General features: G+C 40.5%; 2 protein-coding genes across 8 annotated transcripts in view; one reads left to right on the top strand and one right to left on the bottom strand.

Moving 5' to 3' along the window:
* The window catches only part of LOC124117231 (cyclic nucleotide-gated cation channel beta-3-like), a 303,270-nt gene extending 298,529 nt beyond the window's left edge, over nucleotides 1–4,741 (top strand). For all 6 annotated transcript variants that reach the window (XM_048397873.1, XM_048397872.1, XM_048397874.1 and 3 more), the window contains 3 exons: nucleotides 439–648; nucleotides 1,204–1,414; nucleotides 1,751–4,741. In XM_048397873.1, coding sequence (XP_048253830.1) covers nucleotides 439–648; nucleotides 1,204–1,414; nucleotides 1,751–2,430 — 1,101 coding nt within the window. In that variant the 3' untranslated portion in view covers nucleotides 2,431–4,741. The remainder of the gene's footprint in view (nucleotides 1–438; nucleotides 649–1,203; nucleotides 1,415–1,750) is intronic.
* A 1,361-nt stretch (nucleotides 4,742–6,102) lies between these two features.
* Nucleotides 6,103–15,645, bottom strand: part of LOC124117230 (Golgi apparatus protein 1-like) — a 51,625-nt gene continuing 42,082 nt past the window's right edge. For both annotated transcript variants that reach the window (XM_046479011.2, XM_046479010.2), the window contains exons 22-25: nucleotides 15,415–15,567; nucleotides 14,675–14,795; nucleotides 13,943–14,049; nucleotides 6,103–12,221 (exon numbers count right to left, since the gene is read on the bottom strand). In XM_046479011.2, the coding sequence (XP_046334967.1) occupies nucleotides 12,054–12,221; nucleotides 13,943–14,049; nucleotides 14,675–14,795; nucleotides 15,415–15,567 (549 nt within the window). In that variant the 3' untranslated portion in view covers nucleotides 6,103–12,053. The remainder of the gene's footprint in view (nucleotides 12,222–13,942; nucleotides 14,050–14,674; nucleotides 14,796–15,414; nucleotides 15,568–15,645) is intronic.

Here is a 15,645-nt window from a genome sequence, read left to right as displayed (position 1 = left end):
TTACTGTTTCTGTAACCTAGTTACTCTCTGTGTACCCTAGTTACTCTCTGTGTACCCTAGTTACTGTCTCTGTACCCTAGTTACTGTCTCTGTACCCTAGTTACTGTATCTGTACCCTAGTTACTCTCTCTGTACCCTAGTTACTCTCTGTACCCTAGTTACTCTCTCTGTACCCTAGTTACTGTTTCTGTAACCTAGTTACTCTCTCTGTACCCTAGTTACTGTTTCTGTAACCTAGTTACTCTCTGTGTACCCTAGTCTCTCTCTCTGTACCCTAGTTACTGTCTCTGTACCCTAGTTACTGTATCTGTACCCTTGTTACTCTCTCTGTACCCTAGTAACTCTCGCTGTACCCTAGTTACTCTCGCTGTACCCTAGTTACTGTCTCTGTACCCTAGTTACTGCCTCGTACCCTAGTTACTGTCTCTGTACCGCCAGGTAATGGACCCCGAATCTAACTTGGTGAAGCACCTCGACCCATCCCTGAAGATGTCCTCCAGCTCAAGGTCGGCTCTGAGTAGGGCCAGCAGCAGGGCGAGTTCAGGGAGGTCATCCAGATCATCCGTGTCCTCTGTGTCCTCCCAGAGCAAGGTCCCAGAGAGAAAGCCCAGCAAGAAGGGGCAAGCAGCCTTCATCTTCGGCTCTGAGGTAATGAGATCAGCGCTGTGAACTGGGAGGGACCTATTTTAAATATTCCTGTAATGCCACTTTACTACTCTGTATCGCTTGTCACCATGTAACAAATATATGATATACATAGTGAATTATAATGAACAAAATGAAGGAAATGAAACTATTTCAGTTCATTTTCTGTAGAGATTTCTAATTTGTCAAGAAAATTATCAGGTCAAACATTTTTGAAAACTGAGATAAATATTCGTTTAGACTTTGCAATCCCCTTGAATTAGGTACTGTATTACCTTAAACGGAGAATTATTCTGAATACTTGAAGACAAATGTTTATATAATCAGCAGATGTTCGCATTTGTTGTAGAATCAATTCCATATTCTGTAGTAATTCCAATCCGAACTTATATTTTATGAATCCCACTTTTGTATGTGTTCGTCTGTTGCTTGCACATATCCATGTAAAAATAATACATAGGAGTGGGAAATAAGCCATAGCCTGTAACACCATGCCTGCAAATTAGGCAATGAATGTTTGTGACACTGCAAGGGAGGTAACGGTTGTGTGTGATGCAGGTGTCGCTGTCGGACATCCCCAACGATGCCCGTGTGGAGTATGATGTGGAGGATGACCAGATGCTAGTGGTGGAGAGGGTGGAGCATGAGCTGTTGCCGGAGTCAATGCCGCCGCCGCACAAGGAGACTCCCGTCATCGAAGACAAACGCACACAGATCCTCAAGGATGACCTTGACAAAACCAACAACAGTGTGGAGAGCCAAGATTCCGGTTAGTCATTGAACGATAGATAGCTCTGACAACTACGGTTTGATACTTTTACCAAGTTTCCTACACTGGTTATCCTATGTTCAGTCAAACATACTATATAGTTTATCTAATTTATCCATTATTTATCCATTATTTATCCATTATTTATCCATTACTTATCCCTTACTTATCCATTATCTATCCATTATCTATCCAAAGACAATGGCATTGGAGGTTTGGAAATCGAAAGCATGGAGGTTTTGGGCTGTGATGTTTTCATCCAAGAACCCACCAAGTCTAAATATGTAGGATTACGCCAGGGACATTCGGACACTGATACACTGATATTTGTTACAGGCATCCCAAGCATGAAGCGTAGTGCAAGTCAGAGCACAGACAAGTCTCTCAGCAACCAGGACAGCAAGGATTCCTTCAACACCAGCGACCTGATGGACGTCATCAACGAGGAGAAGCAGAAGGGGGACAGTGGCGACAGCTCCACTGTGGATCCTCCCCCGGAGCCTCGGCAGAGTCCCAGTGGAGCCAGCTCTGCGTCAGAAGCTGAAGATGCAGAGCGCCGGAGTGTGGGCTCACCGGTTGACCAGATCACGACAGAAGAAAAACCTACTGAAAACGGAACTCGCCGAAAGGTGTCTTCGGAAAGCAAGGACGAGAAATCGGTTATCACAGATGGAACACGGAGAAAGATTTCAGCTGAGAGCAAAGAGAAGGTTGTTATGGAGGATGGAACACGTCGGAAAGTGTCCACAGGAAGCAGGCATGGAGCTCAGACTCCAGATGCTAACGGGGCCCAGTCCCCACGATGTGTGACGCCACATACAAGGGGAGACAAGTCAGTGACTGAGGGAGAGAAACATGAGATTCCTTTGGAGAATAAAGTGACCTGTGCTGTGGAGATCCATCGAGAGAAGACACGGACACCCTCATCAATATTTTCTCTCGAACACCAAGAACGTCCAGGATCAAATGCATTTTATCGGCAGAACAGTAATGTGTCATACGAAACGGAATTATAAGACAAATATTACTGTGAACGTGACTACAGCTTGTGTAAGCAGACACTAGTGACTGTGTCACTGCATCAGGATTTGTGCAAGCTTCTTGTGAGAATGTGGCCTTGAGGATAATAATGGTGTTGTCAACAAATGTCAAAGTGAACGAGATGACAGTGGATCGTAGAAAATGTACGGCACTTTACGACACTGATGTGTTCAAACAGGATACTTGTTTGTTGAATATGACATTAAGATGTCCACTGGTCTGTATTCAGAGTATTTAACTACTTCCAAGATAAGTATTTTTTAAATATTGATTTATTCGAAGTTTCCAATGAAGAAGGGGGGGGGTGGTTAGTTCTGTTGACCTAGACTCACTGATCACAGACTGCCCTAGACTCACTGATCATAGGCTGCGCCTATAGACATAGAGGGGAAATCACTCACTGTGTTTTGCATGAAAGCATAATTAGACTGTAAGTGTTAAAAATATTTTAAGAACATTTGGACAAAACGTTCAACTGATGGAAAACATAATTATTTCTATAGGTTTGAGTGCAATTGTTTTAGTAAATGTAGTGATGTGCAAAGATGTCACAGTACAGCGATGTCATGACTTGAAGAACGTTGCAGTGCTACACCGATTTACTTTTGCTGTCATCAATACGAGACCACTCATACAATAGGAATTAATTCACTTTTGATTACTTTATAACATTGTATCATTGACAAATAGTCTATTATTCTTGGCTGTACGTTTCATCTCATGGATACCAATACCAGGAGACAATGGTTCATCTCCATTCAACACCATATGGTGCAGCATTGTTGTAGAGGGTCAGTGTAACCCCCTATACAGACAGGGTCAGTGTAACCCCCTCTACAGACAGGGTCAGTCTAACCCCAACTACAGACAGGGTCAGTGTAACCCCAACTACAGACAGGGTCAGTGTAACCCCAACTACAGACAGGGTCAGTGTAACCCCCACTACAGACAGGGTCAGTGTAACCCCCTCTACAGACAGGGTCAGTCTAACCCCAACTACAGACAGGGTCAGTGTAACCCCCTCTACAGACAGGGCTGACGGGCCACATTCATCATGGATGCCAGGATCAGAGACTATTCTGATAATCCTGAGACTAGTAACAATATGCAAGGACTACTCGTTTCAAGTTGGGCCACGTTACACAATGTCTACCCTGGATGTGCAGGATCAAGTTTCAAATGATACAAAGATGTTGATGATCAGTGACTTCGCCGTGAAATGGCTAATTTGACATTATCTATTTTCAATGAAGACTTTAGTTGAATGAAAGGCTGAAAAGTGTGAGTGAGGAATAATACTTCCAATAATTTTTGCTTCCTGTCTCTGTTTGATAAATACATCCGAGGTGTGTATTTAAGTGCATCACAAAGATGTGAAGACCTACTGTTTTTATTAGCAGTGCTTGTACTCAGAGAACTCTAGCTTGTACTAATCCTTGACAGTGTTCAGTTGAGTGCACTTGAACTTGTGGAAATGAATGCATGATATTTCCAGTCCATCATTGCCCTAAAAGGCATTAATTAAAGTCATACAAAGAAGTTGTCGCATCCTCAGACATGTTGTGCATTGCCTGTTTTCAACTGGGGCTCCGAGTTGTGAGGTTACAGATTCAGGATGGGGTGAAACGCCACTGGCCAGGTCTGTGTTGTCAAAAGTAACCATGAAAATGTCATGCGAGTTAAAATCAAGTAATCAGTACATGACAGTAAAGTGTGTGTTTTATGTTGTTCTTTAACGCCACACTCAGCAATATTCCAGCTATATGATGGTGGCCTGTAATGATCGAGTTTGAACCAGACAATCCAGTGATTGATATTGTGAGCAACAATCCACTCCATCAACCAAGTCCTGACAATGCGATCAACAATCACCCAGCTGAAGACCAATTGAATCCCCACGGTAACCCAGTAAAGTACTATCATGAGTCTAAAGAGCTCAAGTCCGATGAAATGAATATCCGTGTATATAGGGAACAGTTCAGCACTTTCCACAGCCAATGTGTGTCTTTAGATGGTATGGAACGGTGTTGGCAGGGAAAAGCTGTAATATTGCTGTTCAAAACATTGTCTCATGGTGGCTTAGTGTCAATATGCAAGACACGACAGTCACAGCCAAATCTGAAATGAGGTTTGAGAAAATGAACGTCTAAAAGTAAGAATACCAAATACTTCTGTTCCAATTGTTTTGTAGTAAAATGTTGAGACTGTCTTTGTAACCATAATAATATTCATCACCTTGTTTATCATATACACCAGTTTATTGTTAATAAAAACCTTCCGAATCATCTTCTCTCTTCTTCCATCCATCAACCCGTCGTCCGTCTTCTGAGCAAAATTTTTTTTTATTTTTTAACTTATCCTGCATTATTTTTAGTGCATTTACTTTGTACAGAAAACGAAGCTGCAGGGGTCAAGCTGAGAAAAAGAAGTTGTTTCATTTATCTGCTGGGTCCTGCTTCACACTCGAGACCATGTAACCCGTATGTGACGTCACAAACTCCACATTCCTTATTGTCATCCGACAAGACATGCTGCTCCAAGAAGTTTTTGGATTAACCTGTGGTGTTATTTATGCCATTTTTGCGTAAATTTGTCTTCCACTGTAACAAGTTGCAGTGGTAAAAAATCTTCAAAAGATCCTCACCTATGGTAAACAGATTTGCTGAGCCATTCCAGGAGGATGTCAGACTCAGAAGAGTCTTTACACGAGTCACTGTTGACATCCCCTACCCTCCTGTGTGTACCCAGGCATCCAGCGTATCCAGACCCTCTATACACAAGTCACTACTACGCAACATGCCCAACAATCAGCTCCCGTCATCTCATGCGTTGGCATCTAATACCCCGTTCACATACGCCTCTGTTAGCGCATTGTTCAGGAGCAAATTTGCATCATGTCTTGAGCAGGTGCAAATGTAAATAGTTGCAATGTGAACATTTATGTCAACGTAAGTGGATGATCTAATTATAGAGTTGGACAGTGTTTTCAAGGAGTCAAAACTTTGTTTGCACACCTATGTATACTTACACATGTGTAAAATTACTTACATTAGTAAATGTTGTGCATGTGAATGGGGTCATCATGCTCAAAGCCCTGATCCAGCCTCTTCACCGATCCTCCAAGTGGGACACTCACCTCAGCCAAATGCCAGATGGGTTATTTGGCCACCTCCAATTAGGGTTCTGAGTTAAAGCGACGGTTACTTCGTCAGTCATCTCTGTTTAACAACTGATATCATCAAAGTACAGAGGGACAGATGTCTCATCTTTGACCTGTTACTGCCTACAGGAAGGATGTTTTTTTAGGTCCGACACTACCCGAGGAACATGGCCAATTTAAATGTTGTTTTACTAGGATGTTCTTGTGGACAGGATTGGTAGTTGCAGATCTGCGCAAGTGATGACTGCCATGGACTACATCTGAAGTACAACATTAGGGAGTAATGCAAGAAAAGTTAAAGATAAAGATATTTTTTACATTTCTATACTTATCCTGCATTACCACGTCTCCACGATCTACAGATTTAAAGTTTTAGACGTCCATGACAAGCAGTTATGTGGAGTTTACATCCTGTCAAAAGTGAAAAATATGTAGACTTAAATTGTCTAGTGGTGATGATTTTGTTGTCATGAAATGAAAACCAAACTTGTGGTTGAAGTAACTTTATTATAGAAATCCTTACATCCAACACACCCCTGTTACAACAAGCATATGACGAACAAGTAGAAAAATAAGTGGGTCATTCATTACCACAACCCCCCTATGGTAAAAGTGACTATCCCTCACACCTGGTATTTTCCACTGTTGGGGACAAGGGAGAAGCTCACAAGTAACCATGGTAACTCAACTGGCACTTGATGGAAATTTTGCAGTTACCTCATCACCTGCTACCGGCTCAAGAATCGATACTACATAATCTTCTCCACACATTTTGTAAGACCAGTAGCAGAGGCAAGCTCCCCCTACAATAGTTGTACATTAGAGTACAAACTAACATTACCAAACATGTATAACTCAAGTAGAGAAGTGCTGCATGAAAGCTGAGGGTATGTTTGTATGTATATATGTACAAGCACGTCAGGAGCAGCCCATTAATTGCTTGCCTGGTGTGTATGGGACGAGCTGTGACAAGCAGTAATCTGATGTGGAGTCAGCATAGGACACAGAAGCAGAGGTTATGGGTCACCTGGATGAAGCACATGTACAGCAGCAGTAGCAGAAACTTTTTACATATTTGTCAGTCATTCTAAGCCCCAAATTGTTTCACACAGATGACAACAAGCTCCACTGTACTTCATAGGCACAGAAGCCTAGTTTTCACAAACTTCTTGGTCCTAGCTTTCACACATCTACAAGTAAATTAACAGGTCATAACTATGTACATCTAGCAAAATACAACATGCATTACATTCCTTGAAAACAGCACTGATCAAAATTACCATGTAGGTGATTAGTTCAAGAATATATAAACCCATTTTACCATGAGTAAACATTAAATATGATTAGTCTTGCTGATAAATGATGCATCTTTGGTATGTATGTGCAACTCCGATTCTGACGTGACACTGGGGGCAATTTTATAAATGTTGCCGTTTGGTTGAAAGCCTCACAATTAGTAACTGATTTTACTTATGTTATTAAAAGCCAAAAAACTGCACATCAAATTCATGTGAGCCTTTTACTGCCAATCAAGTTAAAAGACAAATTTCGAAGTCTTTGATGGGGGCTTTTGTTTGAATCTCATATGAACAGCAATTTGTTTAATCCTCAAACTCAATGCACTCTAAACCTTCAAGAATGTTACAGAATTTGCCACCCGGATCACTGATTTTTTCCAAATACAATTCTTTGAGTAAATTGGCATCATAGTTTCCAGATCTTGTGAGTGTGATTGAGCATGCTCAAGGTGCAACGTATGCAGTAAACAAACTTGGAACATAATCAAACGAGTCCAACACAAACCAGACAATCAAACTCCTGCAAATACATGTATGGTGACATTTTGCTTGATGTGACCCGAAAACAACCACTATTATGCAACAAAACTTGGAAATCACAAACAACTCTTTTTTTGATACAACCAACAATACTGATATTGAAAATCTATTGCTTCATATTCAATAAATTATCACAAACGAATTACATGAAGCCATGTACAGTAGCCACTATCAAAAGGCCAACTTTTATTATCTTGGAACAGGGACTTGCAGAGTGATAGAACTGATATTTCATTTTACAAAAAAAGTTATATTGTACCACAGTAGCCAAAGCATTATACAGAGTCTATCTCAGCTTTGAGTAGACAGGGACTAAACAAAACAAACATACTATCTATCTTGACATGAAAAAGGAGGGGGCCCATTGATAAAACATTTCCAGTTCGAATATCGTCGATCTACCTTTTGATAAAACGCATCACTGAGGCTTAAAAAATATATAATTGGTTGTCAGGCAATAGCTTTTGAAAATATAGTTATGACACTGGCCAGGACATCAAGTATTATTTATGTGTGAACAGCTGATTGCAAATAGATCTACACATGTATGAAACATTATCCGGAATACAATAATACCACTGAATTTGTATCTTGTCTAGTGATGTTTTATTGTTTATCATGTTTTCATTGACGAAATTTGCAAACGGCAAATACAAGCACACAAACAATGGATCGCATTGTTTATAAGTATTGCAGCATTTTACTGTTCAAGATGTGGAAAATTTAAGGATTTGATTTGATTTTTTAAATGGAAATGAAAACGAAATGTGCCTAATCCTTTTCTTATTCCAAGACAACTGAACAAGATGAGCCAAATTAAACCTCTGTACATATCGTGGCTTGTACTCCTAATGAAAACGCAATTATTTATTTTTCATTTTAATAGAAGGGCAACAGTAATTAATTGATTATCAAGAGACCATCACTTTTAGCCCAATGACAAACATGGTACTGACATGAGTATTTACAGACATCTGTCACCAAATGTGACACCGATGAAACAGAAAACCTACTTTCTACTTTTGTTCATGATACATAAAACAAAAAAAGATTTGAAATTTTGCTCTAATCCCGCACTTCCAAATTTAATAGTTTTGTTCCGATGCTTAACAAATACAAACAACAACAGCATCAGCATCTAAACAACTAAACTACCAACCCTCTGTCAATCCCAGGTTAATGTGTCTCTCAATCATACCTGTACATGCAACTCCTCAAACTGAACAAATTTTGGTCATCTACTAACTTAGACCATTAGTAAATTACATGAACCTCAGTATATCAGTCATATACGCCTCATGGGACAATCAACCAAATATATGTACCTACAAAGAATCCATATTCATCCAGATTTTCAGTAAAATCACCCGATAACAAATTTCTTGAATACGTTCCAAAAAGTAGCTATCCATTTTAACAGGGGTCCAGACTAACGAGGTTTCACTGTATGATTTCGGCTTACTTCATATTTGTTCCATTCTGATTTAGTCTTGCAGGGCAAGCATGCAAGGCACTAGGCAAGACCATCAACACAATGATTTGGTTACCCACACAGAGCTACAATGGTTTCGCCATGTAAATCATAAACACATAGCATAACAATTATAGTAAAATCAGGATACAGCGACCATTATCTAACAGAGTCAAGAAACGTAGTAATATGCCACAAGAAGTAGAATCAAGGATGTGACTGACACAAACAAATGCACCCTCATTTGGGTAGATTCACTGAGGTGATATAAAGTCTGTTCTGAAAGCGGCACACGGGTACAACAGTATCTTGACCTGACAGCGTACTGAGTATACAACACAATGTGCTAAGTAGTACTTGCTGACAATAAATAACATCTTATCCAATATCAATCAAACAAAAATAACATCATGGCTTCATGTCTTCAAATGTTGCATGGATGGTTTCTGTGTTGAAGTAAATATATGTGAGAAATGAACATTTCTTCAAACATGATGCGTAGAAATGGAACTTTTATGGTTTCCTTGTTCAAGAACAAAAACATACGAAAGATTAGAATACAAAGAAATGAAGCACGGGCATGCAAACTGTCACTACCCCTTGGCCAAGTCAACCTTAGGAAGGAGGTCCCTAGGAAATCAGTATTGGGGCTAGGTAACGTAGCAGGTTCATTAACATAAAAAAGTGGGGGAAATATCTTTGAGTGAACAGTATTTTATGTCAGCTTGATGGGAGAAGAAAGCCTGAAGTGATGCTGGTCTTCGACATTTACCATGAGTATCAGTACTCTGCTGACAAACCTAGAAACATAACCAGGACGAACCGGGATTCAAACCAACAATCACATGGTGCCACTGTGGTGTCTTAGACAACTGAGCTATCTGTGCCCTCACATTCTTATTTAATATAATATCAACAGACATCAATGAAAATACATTGTAATAAAGGTCCTGAAATTCTGACACAGAGTGTTGCAGTTACGTGCTGTGCGAACCAACAAGTGAAGCCCTACAACTACCACCATCGGACTAGAAACATATCCCAAATCATTAAAACACAGTGCTGAAAACAAAATGGGGAAAACATAAAATAATAAACATTCACACTAAATTTTGAACAAGACAATTCATCAGTAGCATTTAGTTTTGGAGAGAATGTTTCATCTTACCTAGTTTGGGCACATATTTTACCTAGCCCAACAGTGCTATTCTCATAAAACAAACAGAAAAAACAACATAATTTACATGATTGCTACTAAAAACAAACCTGAAACATGATTTCACATATTATAAACAAAGACTTGGGGTCAAATCCAACTATCAATGCTCTAGCCACAAAGTGAAGTTTCACCCGTTCATGTAGATGTTTGCATAAATAACACCTTCAACACATCCAACACATTATTCCACATGTGTACCTGAAGAGCCACAACTAGCATAGCTGCCAACATGTCCAACTTAACATTAGTATTTTGTTACGATCTTCTGGTCGGCACACCACGGCCCCATGATATAAATTGTCTTCAGTACAATACATCCATATGATTTCGAAAAACAGTGGATAATTTTTTTCTATTTCGACTACACCAAACGAGTGGTGTGTCTTGATTGTTGAAGCACAGTAGACTTTGTACCGTCAATAAACAAAACGTTTTTGAAGCAGACGATGTAAGGATCTTTACTGGCGTCTATGAAACTTAGTCTTTGTGATTTTTTTTGTGGTAATTGCCATATTATTTGTATGAATTAAGGAAGAAATCAGATTTTTATATTTTAGTTGCAAATTCATACCAAAATAAGAAACATTAGGGACATTTGGCAGCTATGAACTAGGAGAGGTTGTGTGTAGTCACTGCTGGATACAGTACACACAGGGAGGGCAGGCAGGCAGGCAGGCGGGCGGGCAGGCAGGCAGTATGTCAGCTCTGAAAGGTGTACTGCTTCGGAATGTCTTCAGAGAACTGACAGGCCCGGGTGTGTTGTGATTATGCAAGGCTTCAGAGGTAAGCTGGAGGACCAACTACAGCAATACAGCCAATCTCATTAAAACCAGATGTTTCAAGTGTCATCTTTCAAAAGCATTGAGCTTCATTTCTATAACACCAGGAAATTTTGAATTTAACAGAAGAAAAACCCACAAAAATACAAATATTTCATCAAATATACTCCCATTGGGGTGTAGATGCTCACGACAGGGTACTAAATATTCCAAACACTATAATAGTGTGGCCTTTATTTTTTCCATTCAGAGCTGCCCTTTTGTGTACATTTTCCAGACACAGATATGAAATACACTGCTCAGAATGCTTTTGTTCTCTAATCTGTGAATGTGGAAGCCTTAACACTGACTGGATGGGAAAAATCATCTGACACATCCTATTTGAATGAGATTGCTACTGTCAAGTGTTCAAACTACAACATAACGCATGTTCTAACTCAAATTGAAATATGGTGAGTAAAAACTGAACAACAACTATGCTGTCTTAAACAGCATATCTTGGGAGATACGTCAAAAAGGAGGAAGTAGATGCAATTTCATGTGAACAATTCCAGTTGATGCAAATACTGGCAGATGACATGATTATTCTCAGTACACCCATAACTATGTTAACTGTTCAATGCAGATGATTTCATGGACAAAAATAATACAGAAAAAAAAAAGCTAGGATAACAATCAGATATCACTGTATTAATTTCTTTGATTGGAAATGAATACTGTTGACATCAAAATGAGTTCAAAATCAAAACTGCATTGTGACTTTCCAACATGACAGGACGACCTCCTCCTAACTGCATGTTAATTAAGCTTGTCTATACATATGTTAAAATACTGCAATGATTATCATGATGTCTTGAACCCTTTTACTGAGAGATGACTTAAGATACAGGATTTGATCCCATCCACCCTTTCACTGACCAACCTTGCAGTCAATGAAAGTGCTAGTATCTATCAATGAAAGGATGAAAGGTAGAAGTGAATTTAAAACTCAATGAATCACAGAGAACTTGTCACTGAGGGGTCACCCCTCCCACGCTCCTATTAACCCTGTCAATAACAAATCTCGACCAAGTGACTTGATCTTGTCGTCAGTGACAGGGTTAAGTGTTATTTTCACATGTACACATGATATTATTTGTTCTTCATCTCTGCTCGAACTCGCTTGGTGACTCGTCCACACCCAATTCCAAACACGAAGATCATACACACAACTGCTGTCAAAACTCCCAGAATATAGAATTTAGCTGGGGACTCGGAAATCGCGGAGTAAATCTCTTGGAAACCTTCAATAGGAGCAACCTGAAATGAAAAAGAAAAGTGTACAATATTTTAGTGTGATATGTTTCTCTCACAAATCCACATTGCTCAAGTTTTCAAATGATTATCATCCTAATATTTTCTTTGTTTATTCAACATGAGGAATTATTTTAACACTGACTTGAAAAGCATTTCAGTTACATCACATTGTGTCATGGTGATGATGGAGAAAAGCCCTAAGTGAGGTGAGGTGAGGTGAGGTTTAATGCCACATTCAAGATTACTCATATAGCGATCTGTCCCGTGAAGATCTGGGGTAGAATAGGTTTTCGGCAACCCATGCTTGCTGTAAAAGGCAACTATGCTTGTCGTAAGAGACGATTAACAGGATCAGGAGATCAGACTCGCCGACTAGGTTGATGCAAGTCTCTAAGGAAGTGAGTGCATGAGTGTATCCCTGCATGGTACAGTGTTTCAGTCATATCATGGAGTGTCAGATTGATGTGGGTTGAAAGCATTCAGTGAGGCAGATCTAAGAGATGCAACTCTGTAAAACCCAACATGATCCAGGTCACAGACATATACCACTTTCAGGAAGCCCACCAGCATTGGCACGTGCTGACAAACCAGGAATCATAAGCCTGGATTTTAGTGAGTAGAGTTTTACGCCGCTTTTAGCAATATTCCAGCAATATCATGGCGGAAATGGGCCCAGAAATGGGCTTCACAAGTTTTGCCCATGCGGGGAATCGAACCCGTGTCTTTGGCGTGACTAGCAAACGCTTTAACCACAAAGCTACCCCACCACCCAGCTTAGAATTGAACTCATGAAGGGCAGATACAAAGGGTCCACACTACCAGTAATGGAAATCAGTCGTCGTGCAGTCAAACCAGAACAAAATAATGTGGTCAGGTCTGTTGCAGCCGTGGTAAGTCACACCAATAAGTACTCTAGGGGGATTCCAGGTTACAATAGGTAGCCAGCACCCTATGCTGGGCAGAAGAGGGGGTCAGACACGGTGACTTGGTTGACTGTGTGCCATTATGCGCCATGATCTCAATCACTGATTTGTGGGGTCCAGGATAGATTACATTAGATTAGTTACAGACAGCCATAATAACTGGAGTATTGCTGTGGTACATTCAACACCAAACAAAAGCACAGATAAGCACTGAAGCAAACAAATGACAACTTATTCTAAGATGGCTAAACACAGGACTTCATTATGAATAGCTATCAACAAGACGCCATGCTATCAAAAAGTGCCTGCATGTATGATGTATGTATGATGCCTGTATGATGCATGTATGATGCCTGTGTGATGCATGTATTATGCCCGTATGATGCCCATATGAATGTGTGATGCCTGTATGATGCCTGTATGGAGCATGTATGATGCATGTATGATGCCTGTGTGATGCATGTATTATGCCCGTATGATGCCCATATGAATGTGTGATGCCTGTATGATGCATGTATGGAGCATGTATGATGCATGTATGATGCCTGTGTGATGCATGTATGGAGCATGTATGATGCCTGTATGATGCATGTATGATGCCTGTATGATGCATGTATGATGCCTGTATGGAGCATGTATGATGCCTGTATGATGCATGTATGATGCCTGTATGGAGCATGTATGATGCCTGTATGATGCATGTATGATGCCTGTGTGATGCATGTATTATGCCCGTATGATGCCCATATGAATGTGTGATGCCTGTATGATGCCTGTATGATGCATGCCTGTATGACTGACCTGGGCAGCGTATTCCCACATCTCTTTCCTGTTGTGTAACATGGTCCGGCACTTGTCAGACATGGACTTGGGGTCTTCCTCCAGCACAGACAGCAGACAGGACATCACTGAAACACACCACCACCATGTAGTGTATCTACCTTGAGCTATCTACTGGACACACATGCCTTGACATAGGCCATCCTTTGTACACATCTCCCATGACTATTGACTGTCCTCTGTACACATATGCCTTGAACATAGGCTGTCTACTTGACACATTTGCCTTGAACATAGGCTGTCTACTTGACACATTTGCCTAGAACATAGGCTGTCTTTTTGACACATATGCCTTGAACATAGGCTGTCTACTGGACACATTTGCCTTGAACATAGCCATCTACTGGACACATATGCCTTGAACATAACCTATCTACTGGACACATTTGCCTTGTACATAGCCTATCTACTGGACACATTTGCCTTGTACATAGCCTATCTAATGTACACATATGCCTTGAACATAGCCTATCTACTGGACACATATGCCTTGAACATAACCTATCTACTGGACACATATGCCTTGAACATAGGCTGTCTATTTGACACATTTGCCTTGTACATAGCCTATCTAATGGACACATATGCCTTGAACATAGCCTATCTACTGGACACATATGCCTTGAACATAGCCTATCTACTGGACATATATGCCTTGAACATACTCAGCTATTTACTGTTTATTGTACATACTTCTGCCCTCCCCAGCTCTCACGCCTCGACAGAGTCTATTCAGCTCCTTCTGACAGCCTATCTTCAGAATAGGGTCCACATTGACGTCAATCTCCTCCTCCTGGATAAGGTAGGACACCTCCTGCAAGACCACATACACGTTAGAGACCATCACATGATACAGCACTCAACACCACCTGGATACACCTGTTTTTATCCATCAATGTACAAAGCTTATTTTTATCAGTGTTAATAATATTGTTTTTGCAAGGAATGTCACATGAAGGCTTGTACCCTAGGAATGTACATGCAATGTGCAGAGAAATGTCATGTGATATACCTTAAACTGTACCAAACAAAATCAATGTGTCTTGTACCCAAGCATGCCCAGGCATTCTACCTCAGATCACCATGGAGGTGAAGATTGGGCACAACTCTACATGGTACTGGGGAACAATTCCACCTTGGATCACCATGGAGGTGAAGATTGGGCACAACTCTACATGGTACTGGGGAACAATTCCACCTTGAATAACACTTAAGGTGAAGATTGGAGCACAACTCTACATGGCACTGGGGAGCAATTCCACCTTGAATAACACTTAAGGTGAAGATTGGAGCACAGCTCTACATGGTACTGGGGAGCAATTCCACCTTGAATAACACTTAAGGTGAAGATTGGAGCACAGCTCTACATGGTACTGGGGAGCAATTCCACCTTGGATAACGCTGAAGGTGCAGATGAATGTTGGAATCACTACCTTGATACAGTTTTTGTCGGTCAGCTTCCGTTGACGGAATTTTTCTTTCAGACATTCCTCAACTTGTCCCTTCCCAGCTTCTTTGATCTGCAGCTCCTCATCAGAGCCCTTCTCGGTATCTTCCATCAGCTTATCTTGACAGTGCAACTTGATCTGAAACACACGAACCAGACAATGGCTTAAAACAAAGGTAAATGAAAAATAACAGCTCTCTCCCTCTCTCTCTTTGTA

Source organism: Haliotis rufescens, unplaced genomic scaffold (assembly GCF_023055435.1).
Source record: "Haliotis rufescens isolate VD_foot unplaced genomic scaffold, xgHalRufe1.0.p SCAF_17, whole genome shotgun sequence".
Classification (NCBI taxonomy): Eukaryota; Metazoa; Mollusca; class Gastropoda; order Lepetellida; family Haliotidae; genus Haliotis; species Haliotis rufescens.
This window is presented reverse-complemented; position numbering and strand designations above follow the sequence as displayed.